We start from the raw sequence: 19,613 nt of genomic DNA, 5'->3' as shown, positions 1-19,613 counted from the left end.
TTATGTCATAGAAAGTTACTTTATTAACGTTTGATTGGGTGTCAATAGGTATCGGAGAAACCGATTAAACTGGTAAGATGTGGAGAGCGAATGGAGGATCTTGAACCCTTTTTATCCTGATCGAATGGCTGTACGAATTCTATGAATGGCAACAGAAGCTGTAAGTTCTTCAACCATTACATTTTTTGTCTTGCTTGTGTGTTTACATACTCAGGTAAAAGGATAAGTCTATGAACTTAAACTTATATTTTGTGGCATTTATACTTGGTTCCCTCTTTTTTCTGCCGTATGCTGCATCCTTCAGTAGTCTATTCTATGATCATATGCAACTGATGAAGCCACGGTTGGAGACCATCCGGGAGGAAATGCAAAACAAGGTATGTAAACTTTTCCATTACAGCCATACATCATGTGACTCCTCCTCACTTTTGCTACTCTGCCAAATAGCTTTATGTTCACTTTCCCTAATCGATTTGCACTGACTACATGTCTACTCAGCTTTAGCTCCGAATTTTCTTATCTAATTTTCTCCATATCAGTGGAAAACATATCGGTGGAAGCGATAGTAGAAAACATTTTAGACAACCTCTCTGTCGGAGCATGGATATGTTGCTCCGAATGTCATGTTTTAAATCATGAGAAACGTATGTGTGATGTAATCAAATTAAAGAAGGATCCTTGTCCTTGTTTAACTCTGTTTTATACAATAACATCAAAAGCAGGCGATGGAAGTAAGATCCAATCAGCTTTGTCAGAGTGGACTGGCCAGAGTACTGTTCCAAGCGTCTTCATCAAAGGAAAACATATCGGTGGAAGCGATAGTAAGATAAAATTTTGAACAACCTCTCTGTCTCTGCACCTTAATTTAGACTATGGTCGAAAATCAAACCTGAAAAATTACACTGGTCATTTTGTGGTTGCTCTGTTTTTTGCAGAAGTGATGGAGACTTACAAGCAAGGCAAGCTTGTGCCTCTCCTTACTGAAGCTGGTGCTCTTTCCAATATCCCTTCCAAGCTTTGATGTAACCGCTCAAACCAGTGTATGTTATTAGATCATGGAAATGTATTGTCACTTAACCCAAATAAAAGAAATATCCTTTCTCTTTGTTAACTCTGTTTACACAAAACATCCCAAGGTTTGGCTAGATTAATGGAAAAAAGATTTGAGTTAACACTGTTCTACTCTCCTTTGCTGAACCACTGGACCGGAGTTGTTATAGCAAAAATTTTGCTTCTGTATTCAACTACGTAAATTAAGGACTATGTGCTGATTTAACCAAATCCAATCATGACTTGAAAACATAGTAATTTGAAATTCGACAATCTAGGCAACAACAATCATACAATAGCAATGTTAATATTCAAACTTCAGAGCTCAAATGCAGTTTTCTGGCATCCATAACCGAAGAAGCCGATCATAGAACGAACAAGTTGCCACAACGCTTTGCTTCTGATCTTTCCCTCTACACCAATCTGCTCCATAAGCAAGAGAATCATGCTTGTTATAACTCTCCAACACTTCACCTTTCCCATCACTAACCTTCGCTACAGCAAAACCGTTGTGCATACAAGCAGCCAACACAACACCGCTCAGAGATGGATGATGCTTGATTCTCCACACTCCTCCACCTAGAGACAACGATGTTTCGTTCACAGGTCTAGTAACAGACCTCGTGTCCCACACTCTAAGCATTTCATCATAGCTTCCAGTGAATATAGAGTAAGGATCACTTGGACTTGGAGAAATACAGCAAACACCCATTGTATGAACTTTGGAATTCTGAAAAACACGATTGTCCGCTGGATTATCTCTGATATCCCAACAGCTGAACTTGCAATCATCTGATCCAGTATAGACCAAATTAGCATTGTTGAGATCAAATGTGGCCGTCCAAACCTCAAAGTCATGCCCTTTCCATTCTTGGACTGTTTCTAGATTAGAATCAGTGAATGAAACAACTGAAGCAGAGCCATCTGATAAACCAACTACGATTGATGTTGATGATTGATTCCAATCCAAACAAAGACACATTGATGAGCTTATCTTTTCACCAGCGACTTCTCTCAGAGAGTAACCTGTTTCAAAGGATAAAACTTTACTCATATCACAAACAAGCTAACAAAACAGAACTTAAATGCACATTAAAAGCTTCAATCTTGTTTCAATAGACTACTCAATACTCATCAGCAGCATCAAAAGAAGAAGTTTTGACCTAAGTTACCATGTTCATCTACTCTAATGAGCTTACAAGATTTTAAAAACATTACCTTTAACTTCAGCGTCATCAATCTTGTAAACTCTCAAGCATCCATCAGCATCAGCTTGAGCAAGCGACACGTTTCCGCCGCCATCGTTGTCACGACTCCACCGGATATCGAAAACTCCGGCGGTGTCAATCTTCTGAAGAAGATTCAAACCAACATCTTCCCCATCTCCGACGTCAAATAGATACACAGACCCAGATCGAGAGGGAGAATCTCCTTCTTGGAGTGTGTAAGTAGAAGCTGCAAGCAAGTTTGAGTAAGGCTCGTGAGGACAGAACTCTACAGCGTCGGCGTTTCCTTCGAGATAGCAATGTGCTGCGTCCATGGCCAACTCTTTTTTTCCCGGCGGCTAAAACAAAACAGAGAAGAACAAGGCGCAAGGAAGTAGGTAACGACGTCGTTTGGGAGTTAAAACAAAAAACAAAGAATTGGTCTAATCGACCGGTTAAGAGAGATTTGGTCGGTTTAGAAAAAAATTATCGGTTAAAATTTGATCGCCGAAGATTAATGAAAACGTTCTGGTCGTCTTCTACCTTTAGAAGGACTGATCGAGAAAACGATTACGGCGGAGGGGGAGATTCGAACTTCATCTTTCTCGTTTACTGTGGCGACTCGACACCGTTAGATCAATGGAAGCGGTAGAAAAATCTGAAGAACCCATCCCAGGCGTGAGATTCTTTTGCTCTCTCTCTCTCTCTTACTACGGGTTTAGGGTTTTATCAATGCATTGATTAGGATCATACGAATTGGGATCACTTACTTGAAATTGCATTTATTTTCGATTTTACGCATTGACAAAATCCCGGATTTTGAATTTGTTGTTCTGATTGTCATTATGGAAAGTTACGGTTTTTAAAGTGGTTCATAGGTTAACTTGTTGTGTTATATGAAACAGAATTCTTCAAGATTAGCTGGGAATCCAAACTGGGGAACAGCAACTGTTGTTGGGGTCTTTGCAGGATTGCTTTATGGAGGCAGCAAAGAAGCTTCTGCTTCTGTGGTATGTCTGCATTCCATTTTTCAGATTAAAGTTGGTTACTTTTCAGGCACTAGATAGGTTTAGACGATCTGAGATTCCACTATCTTTGTGTATACTAGTATTAGTAACTGAACTGAGCTCATAAGATATCAAAAGGTTAAGGCTTTTTAGCTGAATTTTATCTCCCATGCTATAATATCGGTGCTTGTGGTTTGAAACAGAGTAAAGATGCAGAAGTGATGTTGAAGATGGGTAGTACACAGGATAAGCGTGAACAACACAGGTTGATGCGAGATGCTATGGAGAAAAGATTCATCCGAGTAACTCGTGGTTCTCTCATTGGCGGGATGCGTCTTGGGATGTTCACTGCGTCTTTCTTCAGTCTACAAAACTTTTTAGCTGAGACGCGAGGAGTCCATGATGTTTTCAATGTCGTTGGAGCTGGTTCTGCTACTGCTGCAGTATTTGGACTAATTAGTACTGATACATCCCACACTCTTTGCATCCTCTTTTTTTGGAGTTGTGGCTTATTAGATTTAAGAAGATGCTAACTTTTTGTGTCTCTAACGTATCGTTTATCTCTAATCAAATATGGCAGTGCCGGGGTCTCTTGCTTGGCGTGCGCGGAATGTGTTGCTTGGTTCAGTTCTTGGAGCCACAGTCTGCTTCCCTCTTGGTAATCACTTTGCCTCTTGCATAAATATGTCTTACAAGTTAGTACCATATTAGAGAATGATAGAGAAGCATCCAGGAGTATGTATTGGAAAGTTGGCTAGAACTAAAAGTGAAAACAACATTGATTCTACAGGGTGGTTACAAGTGAAGCTTATGCAGAAAGCAAACGAAGGCAATAACGAGGACACAAGCCACCACGGCGAGGTCACGAGTGGTGTTGGCGCAGCCATTGAGAGACTGGAACAACAGTTGAGAAAATAAGAAATGGAACGCTCACAGTTTTGTATGCTAAATTTGCTTCTCTGAAGCCAATAAGAATATAAGATACCGAAGAGAAAGACTATGTTCTTAGTGTAATTGCAACAATTTTAGAGTTATACAAAATATCAAAACGTTGATGGTTTGTTCTACTCTTGTAACATGATTCTTACACTTTCACCACTAACCCCATTGCCTTCTCATCATCATCTTCTTCAACAAAATGATAGCTTTTGTACTTTCATGGATAGTCAAAAAGTCTAGATTCTCTTACAAACACACACGGCATTACTTATCCAGAAACCCTCTGACCAACCATAGTAAAACTAAAAGGTAATGACAAAGATCGGACCCGTTGGTTTACTAAACCGATAACCTAACCGGAATCACGCTCAATACATTTCGTACCCGGAATCTGGTTAACAAAACGAATTGGTATCGCCGTAATCTGGAGAAACAGAGAATCTCTCCGACCATCTGAACTCTGCAACAACGAACCGACAAAATTGTCTTAGGTTGTTATAACAAGTTCATTGCAGATCCCCTCTTATACCACCAGTAACGTTCGAAAAATAGATGAAGGAAGAAGAGATCGTTCTGGAAAATTTTTGGAAAAAAAAATTTGGACCATTTCTCGATTTGTGCGTGTCATCCTTGCGCAGGGGCCATGCTAATCTTCTCTGTATCGTTCCAATTTTATCGGATGTCCCCGAAGGGACAATCATTTACTCTACTCTATCAATATATAAACACAGCTTCTTCTTTTTACCCGAGCGATGTGGGATTTTTGGAAACTGTTAACAACCTTAATGGGCCTATTTAGTTAAAAGGCTTTCTCCCTTTTTATTCTTCGTAAGCCCATTCAAATATTGAATTTATATGATCTCTCAATTTGTGGAACAATTTCAAATATGATGATCTCCGTAGAAACAAATCGAGATTCAAATGGTTTGGTAATTAACTAATTTATTTGCCACTTGAATTACATTTCTTACCATATAAGACTAGGAGAGACAGTGTTAACTTAGACAATGTTAACATTGGCTAAAATCTAAAGTGAAACCCATATTGATTTTGACAGTTTAGTTTATAACCGAAGCTCATGGAGAAAGCAAATGATGTCGTTAGCAAAATATACACATTGGTGAAGGTACTAAGAAACTCGACCAACTACAGTTGTGAAATAAGAACGCTTAATTCACTTTTCGATCTTGTATATATAAAGCCAATGACACTAAAATAACAACAAAAATATTATCTTATTGTGTAACAAGTTAATGTCCCATGCATTGCGTGAGTTTGAAATTAATATAACAAAATATAATTATATATTTTTAAAAGAGTTTAATAAGTTATTAAATAAATTGATTATTTAATAGTTTATATTATAAAAATATTCTTTTAAATACATATCTTTCCAAACTTGTACAAAAAGTTTAAAATTTTTCCTTCAATTATTGTTTTATAGCTTTCTTAGTTCCCTTAATAGTCTTTCCACTGTCCAAAAACTCAAGAAAACTAACATATTATTTAGATTTAGTTATAAAGATAAATATGATCCGAGATGATTAATCGAAAATTAAAAACGCTCTTTTGAGATGATTGATGAAGTCATACATTAAAATCATATAGGAAATGATTCAATTGTACCAATATAAGTGAGACCAAAACCTAACATATATATATATATATATTTACAATTCACAACAACTTGGTTTTAGTAAATTAATATAAACTATATATTATATATGTTAATTAAGTATATACTGATAAATGATACATGCTTGTAATAATATTAAAAATTGAAAAATAATTACATAATAACTTCATGTTAATTATTTCTCTTAAAATAAATACAAATTTTAAAACAAAATGGAAATACGCTACATCTCTTAAGATGACAAGTAAAACTGAAATAAAACTATCCATCATGATGTTCATAGTATAGTATTAATATATATGCAATACTAATATCCCAAAAAAAATTAAGAATGAAGACAATTTAGATGATAGAAAAATTAAATATTTCATCATATTTTAAAACAAAAATATCATACACATATATATCATATTATATCCTCCATATATATATATCATAGTGAAGTTTTATTAACATAATAGCACATGCTACATATATGTATATTAAAATAAGCTACGACAATGTTTAGTTTAATACTGAAAATTTTAGAATTTATATACAAAATTATGAGATTTGAGATATGAAAGCTAGTGAGATGTGTATCTTGCTATTTATTGGGAAAATTGTAGTTATGATCATATCATGAATCTATTATTTAATTGGATAGTAGTTGTTGCACTAATCTTAATATCAATTCATATTTCATTGTCCTAGTAGTTACATAAATTATATAAGAGTTACAAAAATGCAATAACTAAATATTAATATCTTTTATTATTTAGTTTTTTTAAATTGTCATTAATCATTCATTGCAATGCTATAAATATTATGGAAGTGACAAAAATGTTAACATAAACACAAATAAATAATTGCAGTTAATTAAAATTTAGTGTCTTAAAATAGGGATATGATTATCAATCCGAGAATTACAAAATATTTGATAGAATATGTAAGCTAATGAAATATATGAGAAAATAGTTTAACATTCCTATTTAAAATATGAATTTTCTCATATATATATATATATATATATATATGAGAAAATTCATAAAGATAATTTCATTGTGAATAAAGAACTGATTTAAAAAAATAGAAAAATTCAACGTTACTATAAATATAAATATATGGTAGGAAATTCAAGCTAATCAAATTATAATTTTAAATATACATTTAGTTCTCTATTTAAACGAAATACGTATTCAGCTATTTCTCTATAAATATTTATAAATTCTATATATTAAACTATACGCTACATATTTAAACGAAATATGTATTCAGCTATTTCTCTATAAATTGCAATTTTAGAATGAAATTGTAAAATAATTTAATAATCATATTATGTGATTTATTTCTATTAAAGTGAAGAAATAAATAGAAATTTCTTATTGGAAAATATGAAAAAAAAAATAGAAACAAAATAATTTTACAATTTTGTAAGGACAAGTTTTAAAAAAAATTGTTTCAATTATAAGTGTCAGTTTTATATGAGATTGAGTACAATTTTATATGTCAATATCAGAACATCGATGTGTATTTCCTACTCTCACCATGATTCTACACCACTCTTTGCTTCATCACTGTTACTACCAGAAGAAGAAGAAAGCTTTCTACTCCAATACTCTACACTTTCACCATTATTAACCCACGCCTCACCATCATCTTCTTCGTCGAAATGATATTCCACACCTGAATCTTCTGAATCAAACAAATTCTCAAACACATCTTCATATTCATCATCATCCAAATCACTACTAGATTCATCTCTATCATTATCATTGATATAGTCTTCTGTGTTTTTATCACCAAGTATAGCGCCTTTTCTTCTCCGTTCACGTCTATTTCTCTTACCTTCTTGAATAAGATCTACCAAACGTTCTCTGATCACTAATGTATCATCTTTCTCTAGAAGATCACCATTGTCGTTGTATGCTTCGACTAGAAACACAGAGTCTCTCGTGCCTTTTATACTCACATAGAACAGCTCTGGATGCCTCACTATCAACGCTCTTAACTTGTTTGGTAAAGAAAACTCCTTCCTGAAATGTGTCAAATGGTCTATCAGCGTTCTTTTCTCAACCGTTAACCCCAACACCTCTCTTACAACTGCGCACGCTCGCTTCTCGGCCTCAACTGACTCGTTTGCCAAACACTCAGATGCCATTTTGTAAGGACACACATCAGGTGATTCTCTGAATCTTATCAAGAAATCTTGGTGCCGCCTCTTCAAGTTTAAACCTTTACGAAGATTCAAACGCTTGAACTTCAAAGGACGATCAACAATCAAACCCCTATCAACTTCAGGACATGGCATTTGGTTCGCCAACTCTGGATCCCACGAGACAAGCTCAAGTGCTCTTCCGTAGGATGTTTCCACAGTCTTGAACTTGTCCGGATAGTCATTGCAGAGCCTTGACCTGAAATTAGGAGGGAAGCCAAAATCTGGTCCAATGTGAACAAGTTTAGACAAAAGCAACCTGCGGTGAGATGACAACATTAGCAGTTTCTGGAGCTTAGTAGCCAATTTATCAGAAATCTCAGACTTGAGATTCAATTCTTGCATTGCAAGGGATGATGCAGCCGATGTCATACGGGCACAGAGTTGAGATAATGGCTTAGTGGCATTCATAGGCAAATGTGGCGTAGGTGTAGTAAAAAGCTGGAAGATTGTGGGATACCTACGGATCATGGAGATAATTGCGCGAGGGTTCTCGATGCCGAGGTAAGATCTGCACTTGTAGAGGATCTGAATTGGTATGTAATGCTTTGGTTTGGAGAGAAGTAAAGTTTTCAACTTCTGCACAAACCGAACTCTGTTCTGCTTCACTACATGTCTGTCTAAAGATGGACTCCTAACAATCTTGTGAGCTGCACATGAGATGTTTAAAGACAGACTTCCGAGTTTCTTGGAACGAGTACTTAAGCTACATCTTCGAATCTCCAGAGGGGTTGAAGGGTGGATGAAGCTGGAGAAGAAGAAAAGCTTGTCTGAAGTAGAAGGAACCAGTTGAGTAAGTGCCATCATCTACCGATCTCTCAGAAAGTCATGATCCTAAAAAGAAAAACAAAGAAAGGATCAAAATTTTAATACAAAACTATCTAATTGTCATCCACAAAACCAAAAAGCTAATAGAAAAGTAGGAAACTCTGAAGCAAGCAGTTTCTCTTAGGCATTTATACAAACACATGGTGTGCAACTAATAGAAGATGATAGATCTCATGGGATAAACTTGCCAATTGCATAAACGACATAATAACAAACACACATAGACAGAGAGAAGTACAGAGAGATTCATGGGTTTGAAAACTTCTCTACCTTTGTGTAAATTGGAGGCTGGAGAACAATAAAGATGAACAATTTATGAATTAAAAAAAAAAAAAAAAAAAAGATTTTAGCATCTGAAACAATGCGTCAACATTTTGCAATAGAGGTCCTCATCTTTACTTTTTGTTAAAGATTGACCCCGTACATATTAAATTTGCAAAAATAAACACAAGTGATTAAGTGAAGCTGATACAATCTTATGAAACAGAGAGAGGCTACAAATGTTTACCATAAGTGGTGGGATCGTGTACGTATCAAGTACATAAAATACATTCATTCCCCCAAATCTCTCGATGTTATAAGTGTTATTTTTGGATATGAATACGAAAATTTCAAGGATACAAACTTAGACAAACAAACAGAAAACACAACAGAATTAAAAATTGAGATTACAAAGAAGTCTTGTTTGAGGGTAGTAGTAGTAGTAGTAGTGGTTTAATCAGTAGAGCGGTTTCTGAAAATCTCAACACCTAAACAATCAATAGCGCTTTGGATAAGAGGAACATTTGGCTTCCATAGCTTCAGTCGAACAGCTTTAACCTGAGGGAATGATTCCAAAGTTTTGGACGTTATAAGTTCTGCTACTGCCTCCAGAAGGTTTCTTGATGACCCTTGTACAACTTCTTTTGCCAAGCTGAAAAATTCCACAATAGATTATAATAAACATACAGCAAGCATATATGCAAATCGTAGTTACCTAGAACAAAAAATACTAACTTGTAAATGTCGACATAGCTGATGGAATCATCTAAGTTGTCAGATAGACCAGCCTTTTTGAGACACATCCAAACATCTATGTCAAGCATAAACATCTGGCCAAGTGTCTTCTCTTCAGGAATCGCTCCATGGAAACCGTAAAATTTCAAACCTCTCAGTACCAGTTTGTCCCCCATCATCAAATTCAATGCCATGTCTTTCTCCATATCGTTGTTCTGTTACAAAATAAACAACTAGTAATCAGCTTACTATACAGTCTTTAAGTACTTTTAATAAATTTTGTGATAGTTTACAACTTAACAAAGTAACAAACACACAAAACTTGGTCACTAGTCACTGATGGTCGCAAAAATGTAACAGAACACTAATAAAAGTCAACGATCGTGTTCTTCCGAGTCCCCATTTCGTCATCAGGACCCGAGAAAATTAGGTTTCTACATCACATCGATCAGTTTGAACGAAAACGAGTTATGATTAATGATTGAACTAAAGAGAAGAGTGAAGAAGCTTACGAGATTGCGACTGAGACAAAGCGGCGCCAGAGACTAAGGAAGACGAAGAAGAAACAAGATCGCGACTGAAGTGAGCACCGACGACGACTTTGATATTTCCATTTCCATCGACCAAACCAACAACATTTTGTGATGTTGTTAGGCTTGGTGGGCCACTTTTAAGCCCAACTAAAATTAATACTTTCAAGCCCAAATAAGATAAAGTATATTCGGAGGCTATAAAAAAAAAACACATTCCTTTGGTAAACCCTAGATCATTAGTTTCTGAATCAGCATCGGTTTTGCCTATATATTGTTGTTACAAAATATTGTAGTGGATTGAAAAGATGGTGACAGTGGACAATCTGGTTACATCTTACTTTCTTTTCTTCGGAGTAGTTCTTTATATCTATCTCCTTGTCGATACCTGTTCACCGTATTTTTGGAAAGAAGAAGAAGAAGATGATGATGATGATGGTGACATTGAACTTGGAGATGATGATCATTGTTGCCGCATCTGTCATGAAGATGTGAGAGCTTTCTCCGATATTATACGTTTATCAAAGTGCGACACTATTCGTTCCATGTTCTCCCAACTTAAAAGATTGACTAGATAAATCTACTAGTTTTCGAGATTGGGAAGAAGCATCCTTTTTAATGTTTTTCTTTTGTTTTTTTTTTTTTGGTTATACATAAACTAAGATTGTGTAAATTTGTTTTTTCTTTTGTAACTTAATTTCTTGTGAGATGTTATATTTTAGTCCATGAGGTTTTTATGATCGTGTGTAAATGTAATTTTCAAAAAGGTTCTGTTTAATGAGAGTGTGGGTAGGATTGTAATTTAACTTAGGAAACTAAATCTAAAACAGCATTATATATATACCATAAGATATTCGAAGTCATCCAAATCTTAATTACTTGCATTATTTTCGATAGGAGTTTGGTTTTAATGTGGAGTGGGGATAGGATTGTATTTTAAATATTCAGGAAACTAAATCCAAAACAATATCACGTCGGAAGTTCGAAGACATCCAAATCTTAGTAATTTATATATAACTAACTGCATGTCCAAGTTTCTTAGGTAATTCTATTTTTCTATCTCGAAAATATTTTTCTAATAAATTTGAGAAACCCTAGCTTAGCTAGCTAGATTTATTTTGTTGTGTGTGTGAAGTCTGTGAAGCAAGGGGAGTAATTAATGGCGTTGACGGTGGATACAGCGGATTTGGTAAGCGCCCTTATACTGATCGGTATGTTTTTGGTTTGTCTCATTGGCATATTACCGGACCTTATAGAGGAACGTCGTGAGCTAATTCTCGAGGACGAGGAAAACAAACGCCGCAAGAAATCATCGAACCACAAAAACAACTGCTCATGCGGCGGTGGTGGAGTGGATCGGTGTCCGGTCTATCATGAAGATTTCAAGGCACTTGAGAAAGCACTTGATAAGTCCAAGTGCAAGCATATTCCAACCATCTTAACCAAATTTAAGGCTCATCCGTAGGGTTTCGTTTTTTTTTTTTTTTTTTTTCACGCAGTGTAATTGCTCAACGTATCTCTTTTGTTAATTTGGTGGAATTAAGACTTCAAGAAACACTTAATGACATAAAGAAACACATAAAATCATCTGAACTAAATGCAACAAAAACTCTAATAGAAAAAAACCGGAAGATGTCATTTGCAAGAATACTCAGCGATCGATTGAAATAAGAGGTTGCATGTGGGTGAAGCACGGAAACAAAATAATTTCACCTCCGTCTCCATCTCAAGCTTCTTTTGTGGATCCCACCCTAGTCCAAACAAAAATGTTGCAGTCTTTAACTGACAAGACTTTCTTAAGATATATTTCACCAGATCTTTCCCTTCTACAGAGACATGGTTATAACCTGCCCACTTGAAAGTTTGGAGACTCGACAACAAACATTGAGGAACACTATTCAGTTGCTTCCAGCAAACCGATGTGTCCATACCGATCCCATATACAATACCTCTGTACCGTTGCCTTGTATGATTGTCAATGAAAGACGCTTGACAGATGTGACAAGCTCAAGAAGCTTCTTGATATTGTGACTAGCAGTGATATTTGCCTCCTCCAGCTTAGGCATATTCTTAATCAAGCCGAATGAACTTTTACAGAAATCTTTGACTGTGAAATAGTTCAAAGAAGGAGTATCTATCCTAAACCCTTCAGAAGCACACTGAGCAGACATGATAAAGGATAAACTAAGCAATGACGGGATGATAACAGCAAACTTTCTCACATTGTCCCCTGGATATAGTTCCAGAACAAGATCTTCCAGAACAGAGGAGTTAGATAAAAGCCGTTGAAGAGATTCTTCATTTGCGTATATCACACGTCGAAGGTGCAAAGCTTTCAAGGAGGGGAGGCAAAAAGCATGAGGAACATCCACGAGAATGTGGTCTCTTAGTTTCAATGTCACAAGTGATTTGCAAGTATACAAGCTACTCGGCAGTAACGCATTAGGTATTCCATTGAAACTAGAAAATCCAACGCTTAGCTCCTCGACGCAACGAGAGATTGCAATTTCAACCCACAGTTTGATGTCTTCAGGTTGAAAACGCATCAGTGAAAAGACCGAGACGCAAACTCTCTATGACCGGAGAGCTATGTAATGGCAGATTCCTGTGAATAAAACGCCGCATCATATGGCTTTTTCCCAACTTGATAAAATAATCTCTTCTCTCATCCTCCCCTAAGTAGATATATTGGCAGCAAAATTCACCAGGATACATGATGTTTTCATCGAAGTCAAGTTTTGGTACCCGCATCCAAAGAAACTTCCATTGCTTCGACAAAATGCTTGTGCTTACCGCATCTTTTGTTGGAAGAAACGATAAGATCTTCACGAGCAATTCATCATCAGAAAACCCAATGATCTTGTCCATGTCTTAAACAAAACCCTCACCGTAGGTTAAGTATTAGAGTTTTGTTTTTTTACCTGACAGAGAACAGTAACATCAACCAAAAGCAGAGAAGAATCAAAACAGAGGAACAGAACAAAGCCCTAAGGAAATATTCAATTTGTCAAAACCCTTGGAACGGAAGTCAAAAGAATTAGACGATGAGATTGTGAAATAAAAGAAAGAATGAGATAAAATACAGATTTGGCCTGTCGACCTTATCTTTAAATTATTCACTAGCAAAAAAATCCTAAATTATTAGCATAGTAACTTTAAAAAAAAAACTAATCAGTAAAGAATTTGTATGAAATTATTTACCATATATGAACTAGGGAGTGGAGAGCCCATTGGAATATAACATAAGCTATATTGTCCAGAAGAAGAAGTAAGCAATTCTGAAGCATGGAAAGCTCTGTAATTATGAAAATTCAAAAACCAGATGACAACAAGTTGATATCCTATTTCCGGTATGATGGTTTCTTGTTTTTTCCGGTATCCATCACCACCAACCAGAATAGTCCTTAGAGTGCCACGGCGACAAGTCTCGGAGAAGTAACGCGAGGACACTTTTGAGGATGGTCGTGAGGTGGACGTAGCCTTCTCTTCCACCGTCCATCAGAGGTTTTTGGTCTATACAGGATATAGTGCTGAAAGCAGCTTGTAAGTCTCCTGATGACTCAGTTTCCTAACATTACAATTTACAGAACCATATCAAAATGTGGAATTTCTAGACACCTTTGGTTGTCTAATAATGCATTAGTTACTTCCATGCACCACAAAAACGACGGTTCGAGATGCTTAAGATCTAAATTGCTTGAATCCAATTTTTGTTTTTTGTAATTGAACTTACATGGGACAAAACGAATACTTTTTTTTTTTAATCAAAAGAGAGACAATAATCCACATAATGACAGAACATAATTTAATTTCAATTCTTGAGTACGTGTAAAACACAGAAAGACCTTCCATTTTTATTGATTGACATTTATCTCTACAATTAACAATAGTTATTTGCTTGAAATCTTTGAAGTCTTATATTATTATATATATATAAATGTATATGTTCGTTTAGCAAAGTTTTATTGTTATATAATATATACATACTAGAAAATAGCCCACGCGATGCGTGGGTTATGTATGCATTATTAATTTGAAATAAAAAATGAAATTTCTATTCAATTGTATATGAAATGTACATGTAATTGTTACTATATGTGTTAAAAATTATTTTTTATGATATTACAGTTTAACTATAATATTTTAATATATATTTATTATATGATGCTTCATAAAAGAGTCATTTTGAGATAGAGAAAAAAAAAAATTTAAGTACACAGTATTGTTGAAAATATTTAAACAATATGTTACTATAATAATATGACCATTGTTTTAGTTACCGCAAAATTAATTTAATTTGGTATTTTCGTTAAGTAATTAAGAGAAATTATATTTATTTACACTTTTATTTTTTTTTATGGAAAAAACTGATAAGTAGTCTAAAAAAAAATTGTAAGATCTTACTATATAGTTACTTTGATAGACAATTTAATGTTGTTCTATATATTAATTTTACTTTCATCATCTAAAAGTAATACTTAACAACAAATAATTTTTTAAAAAATACCTTCTCTTGTAATCTATTTTCAATAATATCCTTATATATACAAAGTAACTAAATTCTAAATCCTAAACTCCAAATACTAAACATAGTAAACATTATCTCTCCATCCTCTTGAATTAACTTGCCTCAGATTTTTATGTTTTGTGAATGATTTTGTAAATAAAATACTTAACTTTTATAAATTTTATACTATGGAGTATTGATATACCATTTTTTCCATTGCTTGCTTTTTTTATGACTCACTTTACCTCTGTATAATTAACCATTTTGTTCGGTCCAAACATTTGAAGTGCCTTTGATATCCCTCCAACTTAATGGATAGTGATTCTCCACAATCCAGCCTGGCTAATATTGTAATATGAAACAAAATTCCTTTCATCCAACAAAATGAAAATGTTGGCACAAATCATATTCCGGTCTTCTTTCCATTTATCATTGATTTTTGTTTTTTCAATATATAATCAACAAGGCTCGATTCATAGTCAGTCCCTACTAAGCGGGGTAACACGCTCAGGACATGCACCTAGTATACATATATATGTTAAATTCCTTTCACATCCGAGGGTTAGAGACTTGTGATGTAAGAAACTTATGTAACTACAAGAGTTTTATGCTTTTGATATGGAACATTAGCTCCATCTAGAATATATATATATATACTCCAACTTGAAACAATACCATTAAATTAAGGAGCTTAAAAGGTGATAAGAGACCTTTAAACACTAGCTAGTTGCTTGATTAATTTAAAGGATATGAAGTAGACGGATACGTAAATAAACTTTGTAAAACCCTCATAGTGATTTAGTTCACATAAATACAACCTCATAATCTTTTGGTAAATAGGAAAACAAAGGAGAGAGAAGCAATGATAAGACAAAATATTTTTCTAGCTAGTTGGAGCATGATAGTTCATCTCTTCAAATGTTGGACAAGGTCTGCCAAACCAAGTTTAAATGCTATAACAACTACATTGAAAAAACCTACCAGCCACAAAGATTTCTGGAGCTTCTTTCTTTGAAGTTTAGAGTTGCTGTAGTAGAACAGAACCAATATCACATCAAACAACACAGAAGTGGCTCCAAGGGAGACAAGTATCTTGGATGGCCTGTCCTTTATCAGAAACCCCCCTATGAGGACAATTGTCCCTCCCAATAAGAAGGACAAGGCTGTGCAGCTTGAATCTTTAATTGACTGCCAGAGAGGTTCTCCCTTAGTTATTGATGTGTTGAAAGATGACCCAAAATATTGTGATATCTCCTATAATATCTCCCATATCACAGTCAATGATACGATATCAATTACATTGATAATCTGATTATGTATTTACTCTGTAATCTCTTACATTAGGAAATACTCTCTTGTATACAGTAGAACTTCTATAAATTAATACTTTTTAAATTAATATTCGCTATAAATTAATAACTTCTTTTGGTCCCGAGTTGGACCAGTGTAAAAAATGACATATTTCGGTAAATTAATAAGATAATAATATTTTTGAAAATCCTACGTAAAAATATGGTCTCATCAATATCATAAATTAATAATCAAATAATATTAATATATATATATATATCTAAAAAAATTAGTGAAAATGACTCTATTGTTATTTGCATATTCTTGAATTTTCATTCTTATTGGAGCTCATCTCTAATATTTTTTATTGTCATTTTTTCAAATCGCGATCAAAAATTGTGGAGAGTCTTAAATGCGATAATTAGTCCTTTACATGTAATTAGTTCTAAATTTACCGCAATATCTTCTTTGACTTCATCATTAACATGAATGGTATTAGTAGCAATTTCTTCTAAACTTTTCTAACATTTGTCATTTTTACCTAAACTCTAAACTCTAAACATAGTAATTACGATAGCCAAGATGATAAATTAAGAATATTCTTTCAAAATATGAATGAGAACATAGAATTGTTAAAATTATGAAAATTAAAAATCTCATCATAAATTAATAAAATATTAATTTCTCGATAAATTAATAATTATTAATTTATCAAGAAATTAAAACCTCTATAAATTAATAAAATTTCATAGTCCAGACCTTATTAATTTATAGAGATTCTACTGTATATGTAATGGCTCATTCATCAATAGAATCAACACAATTCAACAGATTGTCTCTGCGTTCCTATATGGTATCAGAGCCAAAACCATAAACTTGATTTATTTTTTTTCTTTCCTTTTTCCGACAATGAGCACCACCGCTACTGACGATTCCTTGAACCCGACCCCAACGAACCCGACCCCAACGAACCCGACCCCGACGAACTCGACCTCGACAAACCCGACTCTAGTGATCCCAACCTCGACCACAATGGAATTTCACCGCACGATCTCTCCATATGATTTGACTGCTGCCGACAATCCTGGTGCTGTGATCTCTCATCCGCTGTTGAAAGGTACGAACTATGACGAATGGACTTGTGGAATGAAGACAGCTTTAGCTTCACGCAAGATATTCGGTTTCTTGGATGGTTCGATACGACGTCCTAACATCGGATCTCTGGATCTTGATGACTGGTGGGCAATCCAGTTTTGCGTTCCAACATTTCTCATCGGGATGTTGCCAAGGACCTTTGGGATCACTTGAAGAAGTGTTTCTCCGTCACCAACAGACCACAGATTCAACAACTCAAGGCAGAGCTTGCTTGTTGCAAGCAACGTGGTCTCGCTATTGAGGCGTACTTTGGCAAGCTTTCCCGAATCTGGGACAGTATGTCTGCTTATCGACCATTGCGAGTGTGAAAGTGTGGTCAGTGCGTTTGTGATCTTGGTGCCGTTCAAGAGCAAGATCGCGAAGACGATAAAGTGCATCAGTTTCTCTTTGGACTTGATGATAGCAGTTTCCGTACTGTTCGTTCTAGCTTGGTTTCTCGGACTCCACTTCAGCCTATGGAGGAAGTGTATAACATTGTACGTCAAGAAGAGGACTTGGTTCGTCAAGCAACTCAGACATCTGCTGAGCAACTTGATGTCACTGCTTTTGCTGCTCAATCTCATTTTCGCCGGGATGACAAAGACATGGGTGTTCTGTGTAAGCACTGCAATCGACCTAGTCATCTCTCTGATAGTTGCTACGCTGTCATTAGGTATTCAGAGTGGTGGGGAGAGAGACCGCGGACTCGCACAGCACACGGTCGAGGACATGGAGGCTCTGTTGCATCTTCCAGTGCGGGTCGTGGACGTGGTGTGTCCTATGCCAATGCTGTGCAAATCTCCGCCCCTGCTACCGACCATGCCAACAGCTGTATCTTATAGCCCGGCGTGGCGGGTCTTTAATTCAGTAGATAGAAAAAATTATTAGTAATACGTAGATGAGTGAGTGAGTCCTCACTGACCTGAGCGATGAGTTTCAAAGGATAATAGCTGATCTAGAAAACCTGAAAGTCTCTATATCAGACGAGAAAGCTCAGAAAGCAGCTATTTCCCGTATTCCCAGCCGTGATCACTGACGCTGATCGTGATGGTGTTGCTGCTCTGTTTCATGCAGAGTGGGAAGGCATCAAGAATTTATTGAACAAACGGGCTCCGTCTGCCATCACTGATCGTCTATCGGGTACGTCATCTGTTCTCTCTTGGATCCTAGATACAGGTGCATCTCACCACTTGACAGGTCGCTTAGAGGTTTTATTTGATTTGAAAGCCATGGCACCAGTTATGGTCATTCTCGCTGATGGTAGGGAACATGTTTCTGTTTTGGAAGGTGTTGTTATTCTTGGGGCTGGTTTGATTTTGCGATATGTTTACTATGTTGAGGGGTTATGTTCTGATCTGATTTCTGTGGGGCAATTGATGGATGAAAACCGGTGTGTGGTTCAACTTGCTGATCACTTCCTTGTTGTTCAGGACCGCACTTCGAGGACGGTGATTGGAGCAGGAAAATGTGAGCATGGAACGTTCTTTTTCCGAAACATGGAGGTAGATGGTTCTGTGACGACACGGACAAAGGAGTCTTATGATCTGTGGCATCGACGAATGGGTCACCCTTCTGCAAAATTGTTGGTCAACTTCACAATGTTTCAGTTTCAGTTTCTTTAGAGAATTTTAATAATGCTTGCGATGTATGTCTTCGTTCAAAGCAAACTCGTGCTCCTTTTCCAAGCAGTATGAATAAAACCGATCATATTTTTCAATTGGTTAATTGTGATTTGTGGGGGCCGTATCGAACTCTAACTTATTCAGGGGCTCGTTATTTTTTAACAATCGTTGATAACTTCTCCAGCGGGGTGTGGCTTTTTCTTCTCAACAACAAAACAGAAACAACAACGCAAATCAAATATTTTCTCGCCTTGGTTTCTCGTCAGTTTGGAACTCATGTACAGAAAATTCGAAGTGACAATGGCACTGAATTTATGTGTCTTACAAGTTATCTTCGTGAACATGGGATCAAACACGAAATCTCCTGTGTTGGGACTCCCCAACAGAATGGTCGAGTAGAGAGAAAGCATCATCATATACTTAACGTCGCTAGAGCATTACGGTTCGAATCGAGGCTGCCAATGAAGTTTTGGGGTGATTGTGTTTTAACCGCCGCATATCTGATCAATCGAACTCCTAGTTCTATCCTCCAATGTGTTACTCCTTACGAAAAGTTGTACAATGCTAAGCCAAGTTATGAGCATCTAAGGATATTTGGAAGCTTATGTTATGCACACAATCAGAATCAGAAAGGAGATAAGTTTGCTTCTAAGAGTGGAAAGTGTGTTTTCTTAG

General features: G+C 35.8%; 5 protein-coding genes, 1 long non-coding RNA gene, 1 other non-coding gene and 2 pseudogenes across 8 annotated transcripts; 3 read left to right on the top strand and 6 right to left on the bottom strand.

Moving 5' to 3' along the window:
* The first annotated feature begins 508 nt into the window (after nt 1-508).
* On the top strand, nt 509-1,106 carry LOC147949325 (glutaredoxin-C1-like). Its single transcript, XM_087473757.1, has 2 exons — nt 509-821; nt 936-1,106. Exons 1-2 carry the CDS (start codon nt 647-649, stop codon nt 1,019-1,021), a joined length of 261 nt encoding a protein of 86 aa, XP_087329883.1. The 5' UTR covers nt 509-646; the 3' UTR covers nt 1,022-1,106.
* A 295-nt stretch (nt 1,107-1,401) lies between these two features.
* LOC104740664 (uncharacterized) lies at nt 1,402-2,648 on the bottom strand (annotated as a pseudogene). Its single transcript, XR_015571740.1, has 2 exons — nt 2,269-2,648; nt 1,402-2,076 (listed from the first exon to the last, which is right to left on the bottom strand). The product of XR_015571740.1 is annotated as an uncharacterized LOC104740664 (transcript).
* A 95-nt stretch (nt 2,649-2,743) lies between these two features.
* LOC104740674 (uncharacterized) lies at nt 2,744-4,329 on the top strand. The gene is made up of 5 exons (XM_010461354.3): nt 2,744-2,933; nt 3,161-3,265; nt 3,466-3,721; nt 3,843-3,920; nt 4,053-4,329. Exons 1-5 carry the CDS (start codon nt 2,895-2,897, stop codon nt 4,178-4,180), a joined length of 606 nt encoding a protein of 201 aa, XP_010459656.1. The 5' UTR covers nt 2,744-2,894; the 3' UTR covers nt 4,181-4,329.
* Nucleotides 4,245-4,904, bottom strand: LOC104740684 (uncharacterized). Its single transcript, XR_760211.3, has 2 exons — nt 4,806-4,904; nt 4,245-4,661 (listed from the first exon to the last, which is right to left on the bottom strand). It is a non-coding gene; the product is annotated as an uncharacterized LOC104740684 (long non-coding RNA).
* On the bottom strand, nt 4,794-4,896 carry LOC147949324 (U6 spliceosomal RNA). Its single transcript, XR_015586408.1, has one exon. It is a non-coding gene; the product is annotated as a U6 spliceosomal RNA (small nuclear RNA).
* Nucleotides 4,905-7,260: 2,356 nt separating the features above from the next.
* On the bottom strand, nt 7,261-9,308 carry LOC104740594 (protein WHAT'S THIS FACTOR 1 homolog, chloroplastic-like). The gene is made up of 2 exons (XM_010461250.2): nt 9,130-9,308; nt 7,261-8,865 (listed from the first exon to the last, which is right to left on the bottom strand). Exon 2 carries the CDS (start codon nt 8,836-8,838, stop codon nt 7,360-7,362), a length of 1,479 nt encoding a protein of 492 aa, XP_010459552.2. The 5' UTR covers nt 8,839-8,865; nt 9,130-9,308; the 3' UTR covers nt 7,261-7,359.
* An 89-nt stretch (nt 9,309-9,397) lies between these two features.
* LOC104740587 (dihydroneopterin aldolase 2) lies at nt 9,398-10,495 on the bottom strand. The gene is made up of 3 exons (XM_010461238.3): nt 10,368-10,495; nt 9,856-10,070; nt 9,398-9,772 (listed from the first exon to the last, which is right to left on the bottom strand). The coding sequence occupies exons 2-3, from the start codon at nt 10,059-10,061 to the stop codon at nt 9,574-9,576; spliced, it is 405 nt and encodes a 134-aa protein (XP_010459540.1). The 5' UTR covers nt 10,062-10,070; nt 10,368-10,495; the 3' UTR covers nt 9,398-9,573.
* Nucleotides 10,496-12,020: 1,525 nt separating this feature from the next.
* LOC104757143 (putative F-box/FBD/LRR-repeat protein At5g62970 pseudogene) lies at nt 12,021-13,253 on the bottom strand (annotated as a pseudogene).
* Nucleotides 13,254-17,091: 3,838 nt separating this feature from the next.
* Nucleotides 17,092-18,938, top strand: LOC104757134 (uncharacterized). The gene is made up of 4 exons (XM_087470787.1): nt 17,092-17,374; nt 17,434-17,613; nt 17,686-18,107; nt 18,300-18,938. Exons 1-4 carry the CDS (start codon nt 17,092-17,094, stop codon nt 18,936-18,938), a joined length of 1,524 nt encoding a protein of 507 aa, XP_087326913.1.
* The last annotated feature ends 675 nt before the right edge of the window (nt 18,939-19,613 follow it).

This window comes from Camelina sativa, chromosome 2, assembly GCF_030686135.1.
Source record: "Camelina sativa cultivar CO46 ecotype springtype chromosome 2, ASM3068613v1".
Classification (NCBI taxonomy): Eukaryota; Viridiplantae; Streptophyta; class Magnoliopsida; order Brassicales; family Brassicaceae; genus Camelina; species Camelina sativa.
The sequence above is the reverse complement of the archived record's forward strand: the minus strand, read 5'-3'. Positions and strand labels throughout refer to the sequence as shown.